General features: G+C 44.0%; 1 protein-coding gene across 2 annotated transcripts in view; it reads left to right on the forward strand.

The window, feature by feature from the left end:
* Positions 1-5,518, forward strand: part of SLC15A2 (solute carrier family 15 (oligopeptide transporter), member 2) — a 139,483-nt gene extending 133,965 nt beyond the window's left edge. The window contains exons 19-20 of one of the 2 annotated variants that reach the window (XM_015415611.1): positions 4,167-4,365; positions 5,464-5,518. In XM_015415611.1, coding sequence (XP_015271097.1) covers positions 4,167-4,343 — 177 coding nt within the window. In that variant the 3' untranslated portion in view covers positions 4,344-4,365; positions 5,464-5,518. Of the gene's footprint in view, positions 1-4,166; positions 4,432-5,463 lie in introns of those variants that run through there. The other variant, XM_015415612.1, reaches the window with a different exon arrangement.
* Positions 5,519-8,022: the final 2,504 nt, after the last annotated feature.

An 8,022-nucleotide genomic window follows, 5' to 3' on the forward strand; every position in this document is an offset into this window, starting at 1 on the left:
GGTGGTGCTATCCCCAATGTTGTTTAACATCTATATGCGCCCCCTCGCCCAGATTGCCCGGAGGCATGGGCTGGAGTGTCACCAGTATTCTGATGACACCCAGCTATATCTGTTGTTAGGTGGTCAGTCCGGCTCCGACCCAGATGACCTGGAGCTGGCGCTTCAGGATGTAGCGGGCTGGCTTAGACTGAGCTGACTGAAACTGAATCCAACAAAGACAGAGGTCCTGTGCTTGAGTCGGAGCGGGTCGGGGGTAGGGATCCCATTACCGGCTTTCGGTGGGGCACCATTGGTGCCAGCGCCGAGGGTTAGGAGTTTGGGAGTGCTCCTGGATGCCTCCTTAAGAATGGAGGCCCAGGTAGCAACCACTGCCAAGGCAGCCTTTTACCACCTACGGCTGATCAGGCAGTTGGTTCCCTTCCTCGAACACCATCACCTTGCAACAGTGATTCACGCAATGGTCACCTCGAGATTAGACTACTGCAACGCTCTGTACATGGGGCTGCCCTTGTCCCAAATCCGGAGGCTGCAGCTAGTGCAGTATGCCGCGGCCAGGCTGTTGTTGGGTCTCTCTATATGGGATCACATCCAGCCTGTGCTGAGGACACTGCACTGGCTGCCTATAGCGTACCGGATTTGGTTCAAGGTGCTGGTGCTAACCTTTAAAGTCCTACATGGTCAGGGGCCTGCCTACTTGAGGGACCGCCTCTCCCCATATGTGCCCCAGAGAGCACTGCGGTCAGGGTTGCAACATCGCCTGACCCTCCCTGGTCCGAACTGGCAGGATGTCCACTCCCTGCCCCCTGTGAACATGCACGGTGAGAGTTCCTGCACATCGCACAGGGGAAGGGTGCAGAAATCCTTCTGCTGAGCTTGTAAGTTTACCAGTTGGAGCTGGCACAGGCAGCTTATCCCACAAGTTTGAATGCACAGATGACCACTCAAAGATCGTCAGTTACAGGTAAGCAACCTGTTTTTATTTCACACATTAACAACTTCTCATTGTGGTGGACTGTCACAAGCAATCTGAGGCTAAAGCGGATGAAGTACAATGATTTGGGCCAGGGGGGCCATGGCAGCTGGTTATCTGGATGCTTTGATGTCGTGTGCCATTTGTCAAGAGAACAGCATTTTGCTCCTTTTCCTAAGGTTTTCTATGGGTTTCCAGGCCCTGGTGAGTATGATCTCAGCACTTCTAAAGACACAGGCTGATTTGGCACAAGGAGCTGTGCCACCGTCATGCCTCCCTTTGCCCCATTTCCATTGACCAATTTCCCACTCGAAGCCGCGGGGGCGCACTTTATTTTGACCCACGGCTTCGCCCGATTTTCCCCGCAGTGTCGTGGTCCCCAAAAAACAAGATCACGAAACCCCAGGGAAAATTGGACAAAGCCACGGGTCAAAATGCGGCCACACGGCTTCAAGTGGGAAATTGACCAATGGAAATGGGGCAAAGGGAGGCGTGACGGCAGCGCAGCTCCTTGTGCAAAATCAGCCACATTTAACACAACCCTTACGAATATAGTATTTGATGGGAAACTATTTGAAAGTCCTCTATGTACTACTTGAACATTTGTATGCCCAGTCAGTGACTGCATTCATCACTCAGTATTATAACAGAATAAAAGCTCTGAAAGTAATTCCTATAGTGGCCCGTCAAAAATATTGCAGCTGGAATACAGATGTTTAATTTCTGGAAATTTTGAAGCCATGGGGGGGAGTTTTTCCCCAGTTTAAATTTTTTTTAATGATATATAACCAAATTGTTTGATCATTGTGATGTATCAAGAAAATGGATGTTTGTAGTTGTTTATATGTATGTCTGTCTTTTAAGCATAAAATCCCAATAAATAAATTTATTTTTAAAAAAATGGGGGGGGGAAGAGTTGAAATACATACAATATTTGCTTTCCTATCAAACCTAAACTAATTTTACTGCTTTAACAACATGAAGTGCATCATTTATAACTTAATTAGCACATAAAATTGCAATATTTGAGAGATCTATAGAATTTAAAAGTTACAAATGCCTTCGTTTTGTAAAAGCAAAATTGTGACCCAAAGATAAAACTGCACTCTATGCTGTTTTAACATATGTGCCTCAATATGTTCTCAATAAAACTTTCAGTTTTTACCTGAGGCTTTGGTACAGTTTCTGCCCGTCCTCTTCTCATCTTTCCTCTCCCTTCTGCAAGGCAGAGCAGTAAACTACATTTTGTCCAGTCTGTGAGTAAATGTGTCACAGTGGTTTGAGGGAGAGGTGAAAAAGGTCAATGTCAGGCAAAAGGACAACAGAGTGCATACTCCCGTTGAGAAGCAATGAAAGCCCTGCATGCTCCCCTCATGAAGATTCATTTTCCTTCTAGGTGCAGAAACAGATCTTGGATTTAAGAGCTGTATATGTCTGTAGCATGCCTTTAAAAGCATTTAACTCATTCTAAATGGGAAAATATTTCATAGTAGTTTTTTTTCAGTACTTCCCACCATTTCCATTGGAAAAAATGAAAAAAGGCCTTTTAAAAACAACTGGGGGAAAGGGGTTTTTCCCATTTATTCCTTGGAATAAATTGGAATCACATAAGGGGCTGGCCACAGATGGGGAGCTGGTTAGTATTCAGTGGAAACTGACACAAGCAGAATTTTCAAGCAGCTGCCATGTGCTGAAAAGTCCTGTGACTCAGCCCAGTGATCAATCAGTGGCAAACCATAAAGTAACTACGTGTTTATCAGTTCGGCTACCAAGTAAAAATGATCTACTACCATTAACAATTGGAGTCCTCATGGAGCAGACCAGTGGTCCATGTAAGCCAGCAACCTATTTCACATAGCAGCCACCCGGTTACTCTGGAGAACGAACAAGGAGGCCATAGAAACATTTCCCTGAAGTTTGCCATAAAATACAGCAAGATATTATGACTGTGTGGGACCATCATTCCAAGGACGTTTATCAGACTGTATTTTTTTATATGTGCATGTGTGTGAGTGTGTGTGTGTGCACCTGGAAGTCATGGTGACCTCTGGTGACTGACCCCTACTGGGGGCCTGGAGGATATTTGGAGAGGAGGCTGAATAAAGCCTGCCCCTGCCTCCCAAATTTGGTATTCCAAGGAGGTCTCCCATCCAAGTACTTGCCAGAGTCAACCCTGCTTACTTCCAAGATCTGATGAGATCGGAATTGCTTGGGCTACCCAGGTCAGGGCAAGACTTCTGTCAGATTAAAGTTCTAATAGTGGAGAAATCCCAGCACATTTACTGTACAGTCCTAAACAAAGTTGCACTTTTCTAAGTCCGTTGAAGCCAGTTGACTTCGAAGGTTCTTAACTCTGCTTGGGATTGCTCTGTAAGGCTGTGATCCTAAACACACTGGCTGATTTCGCACTAGAGCTGCCTCGCGGTTGCGCCGCCGTTTGCCCCGACACTATTGGTCAATTTCACACCCGAAGCTGCGGGGCTGCATTTGACCCGCGGCTTCGCCCGATTTCCTCTGCAGTTTCATGATCCTCAAAAAACAGGATCACGAAACTGCGGGGGAAATCAGGCGAAGCCGTGAATCAAAATAAAGCCCCGCAGCTTCGGGTGTGAAATTGACCAGGCTCTTTTTGTAGCAGGAACTCCTTTGCATATTAGGCCACACACCCCTAATGTAGCCAATCCTCCAAGAGCTTACAGAGCTCTTCTTACAGGAGCTACTGTAAGCTCTTGGAGGATTGGCTAGATTAGGGGTGTGTCGCTTAATATGCAAAGGAGTACCTGCTACAAAAAGAGCCCTGCAAGTGAGGGCAAATGGCGGCGCAACTGCGAGGCAGCTCTAGTGCGAAATCAGCCATTTACTAGAGTCACAGCAAGCCCCACTGAACTTAACGGAGCCTGCTTCCGAATAAATGTGCATAGGTAAGGTAAAGGTTCCCTTGCTCGAAAGCCAGTCGAGTCTGACTCTAGGGTTGCGGTGCTCATCTCCGTTTCCAAGCCGAAGAGCCAGCGCTGTCCGAAGACGTTTCCGTGGTCATATTATAATTTCTTGGCTCTGAAGTCTCCATTTAAAGCAAAATCTAAGCAAGTCTGACCTGTTGAACTGCTTGGGAATTCCATGTATGGCTATCAGAGTGTCTCAAATTTACCTTAATAAGTGAAATAAGTAACTATCTTTTTTTCCCCTCTCTTTCCAGTGGGCTGAGTTTGTCTTATTTGCTGCACTCCTCTTTGTTGTGTGTATCATCTTCTCCATCATGGGATATTTTTACCATAGTATCAACCCAGAAGAACTCATTGATGAAGACAGCAAGCAAGATACACCAAGCAATAAAAACATGATTGGCCTTGTTGAAAAAAACACAAAGCAATAAGATAGCTATGGATACTGAAGAGGTGTTGTAATTGCCTTAAAAAAACACCACAAAACTGTAATTCGGAAATGGACTTCTTGCTGTTTTCCCCAGAAAATGACCTGAATATAACTGAAACAGTAGTATTCAGAATAAATGCAATGTAGCTTTAAATTTGCCTGTCTCTTCTGCCCCCATCAATTATTAGGAATAGTTCTTTCATATTTACATTTAGTTGAAATCACAGAAGGAGTGAATAAACAAAAAATGCTGAAGGACGAATTAGTAAAGTATCAGCTAAAGCAGTTTCCAATCCTACAAGTTAGGTGAAACTATGAAATAGTTAAAGACTTTTTTCTTAATTTACATTTTACTCCCCTTGTTCCTTTTCTGTGTCTCATAGGCCATAGGAGGTATATACTGATTCCCAGTTGTTGTTCTTTCAGGATTCCTCAGTTCTCCTAACCAGAAGTCTCCAATTGATTTTTAAAACTCACACAGTGTCCTAAAAACCAGTCAGGGCTGACTTATTCATCAGGCACAGTAGGCACAGTGCCTAGGGCCCACAATACTTTTAGGCGCCCATTAAAATTTCTTTTAAAATCAGAAGGGAAAAAATGAACTTTTAGGGTTCAAGAAAATGTTTGAATGTTTATCTCACATCAGGGGAAAAAATGAAATATTTAGGGCCCACAAAAATCTATTAATTTTTGCCTAAACCAGAAAAAAAATAAAATGTTGTTTATTGACTTACATCAAAAATAGTTTTTAAAATAGATATTATTGTGGGGGGAGGGGCCCATGAAGGCAGAAGTGCCTAGGGCCCATGAAAGTCATAATGTGGCCCTGAAACCAATGCACAGGTGTTGGTGGAAAACTGGAATTTCTCCCTCTGAGGTAGAGGACATCTCTATGGGTTATTCCCACTGTGCCTTTAGGGAGGCAGGAAATTGTTTTTTCCCCTTCCTGCTGACACCTCCGGAACAGCCCATCCCTCAGTTCTATTCCTGCCTCAGTAGGGAGCAGCAGCACAGAGCAAGCTAGACTTCAGCTTCTTCCTCATTTCTCAACCTTTCTCACTTTCTTCTCTTGCCCTTTCCCTTATATCTCTCTCCTTTGCTCCTTTGCTCTCCTGGCGAAGACTGCCAGCAAGGTCCTCGGAGAAGAAGACAACATCATTGTCCACCCAAATGGCGGCAACGGAACTGTCCAACGGCTTCTCATTGGGTGCAGGCACGTGCCGCAGAGATGGCTACCGTGCGGAGCAGCTGTTGGAAAACTTGCCAGAGAGGCTAGATCATGCCACCGCGATGAATGTATCAAAAACTAGACAGGCTTTGGTGTAATTTCAGTAGGAAAAATAGGGCACACCAAAGAAAATTACTCTTCTATATCTTTAACACACTTACTTGTAATATTATAACTCTTGTAATATTATAACAAAATTCCTTATAACAAATTTCCTGCATTAACTAGCATTCATTCATTATATATGAAGTACATTTCATGAACATAAGCAAAGCCAGTAAATGATAATATGAGTACAATGCAAAACAATACAAAATCTTCATGTAGTTATTCTTGACGTTGTTTTGGCTGAGCTCCTGGAATGTTTACCCTTTGAGACGTCCTGACGGAGCTGTAAAGTGTGCAAAGCAAACTGAGAAGTCCTCGTTATACAAGTTCCCAAACAGTGTTTATCACTCCTTCATTGAAAACGTGTAGTTCCAAGGAATGTAAGAGATAAAGAGAACATGCTTTCCTAGGATTAAACAGTGGTTTCGTATGTCTTTTTCAACTCTCTCCGTTGGTGTTTGTCACCAATCTCTTGCCATGGCTGTTATAAAACAAAACATGTCTTGCATCAATATAGAAATGATTAACCTTCATTTCCCCAAGAGGAAAAAAACCAAACACTCACCACAAGCAGGCATGACAATAATGTGGATCAACACAACCTCTCTCTAATGTCTTCCCAAAGCTCTTAAAAACATGCTATCTTACTGATTCTTAAGTAGAAATACAGACATAAGATTTTAAAGATACAGTTGCTTGCTAACTATATGTTATTTCTTAAAGAGACACATGGTTTCTTAATCTTGAGAATACAGAAAACAACATGCCAAAATCAGCATGCAGTTGAAGAAACTAACACTAATAATGTCTATCAAATATATCATGATAGTACAACAACCTTGCAGGTGCCACTGATTTGTTATGGAGGTACTGTGGCTTACTAACTGTATGTTGGTTCTTAAAGAAACACAGGATCTTTTTGCTCTAAAGAATACAGAAATCAACATACAAAGATCAATATACAATTATATCACATCCATCGTAATAGTATCATAGGCTCCAAAGTGCCACTGATTCATTCTATCCCAGTTCATGATTCCGCAGGTCTTGCCAAACCCATATGTCAGGTGATGTTAATATTACTGCTTACCCTGTGTTTAGACTCCTAAAAATGATGAATATTCTATGGTAGCATTTAATCCCCTAGGTGATAAAGTCGGTAGTTTATGAATCCAAAAACCTTCTTGTTGTAAAAGGACCCTTGAGATATCTTCCTTGATGTAAGGCTTTGGTTGATACTTATATAATACAAAAAATCTAAGGTCCTTAATGGAATGCTGTGTGTTTTTAAAAGGAGAAAACATTGGTTCTTCACCCAATATTATCACCAGGAGGCGGAGGCAATGGATGCACTCACAACGGCCTGGCCCAGCAGTCTCTTCTGTGCATTTCCACCATTTGTTCTGATATCCAAGTCCATCCACAGGATAAGAGAACTCAGAGCAGAGGTGATTCTGGGGACACCAGGGTGGGCACAGTGACCTTGGTTCTCAGCATTACTGGAGATGGCCAAGTCTCCACCTCTGGTTCTCCCAGACATGCTGTCGCTAGGTCCCATCTGGCACCCACATCCGGACTGGCTGTGCTTGATTGCCTGGAGATTGAGCAGTGCAATCTTTTAAGAATAGGTCAAGGTCATGGAAACCATCATGTCTTCCAGAAGACAGTCTACCATTTGGATTTACAACACCACTTGGAAGGCCTTCATGCGATGATGTAGGCGCAAGAACATCGAACCCCTGTCACCGTTGGTGGCCTCGATTCTTTCCTTTCTACAAGAGGGATCAGTTGCAGGTCTTAAGTCTTCCACCCTGCGCAGACAGACAGCGGCCTTGTCTACAGTGTTGCCTCCACTGGGGGGCTTCAGGGTAACTAAGCATCCACACCTGCAGCTTTTTCTGCAGGATGCGATGGTGAAGTCTCCTCCACAGGTGCACCATTTTCCTGCGTGGAGATTGAATACAGTGTTAGTGGCACTTACAAAGGCACCCTTCGAACCCCTCAAGGAGGTAGGTCTTCGGTGGCTGCACATGAAGACATTGTTCTTGGTAGCCATCACCTCCGCAAGAAGAGTGTCAGAGCTCAGCGTGCTTTCTGTCGAGTCTTCCTTATGAATCTTCCACAAGGAGGTACACACCGATCCTACCTTTCAGCCCAAAAGTCTTCCTTATGAATCTTCCACAAGGACAAGGTGGTACACACCGATCCTACCTTTCAGCCCAAGGTTTCTGCTGCATTTCATCTATCACAGGAGATCTGTCTGCCAACCTTTTGTCCTCAGCCGAAACATCCTAAGGAGTCCAGGTGGCACACCTTGGACGTCAGAAAAGCATTAAAGATTTAC

The sequence above is a fragment of the Gekko japonicus genome, unplaced genomic scaffold, assembly GCF_001447785.1.
Source record: "Gekko japonicus isolate JY-2015 unplaced genomic scaffold, Gekko_japonicus_V1.1 scaffold2755, whole genome shotgun sequence".
Taxonomy (NCBI): domain Eukaryota; kingdom Metazoa; phylum Chordata; class Lepidosauria; order Squamata; family Gekkonidae; genus Gekko; species Gekko japonicus.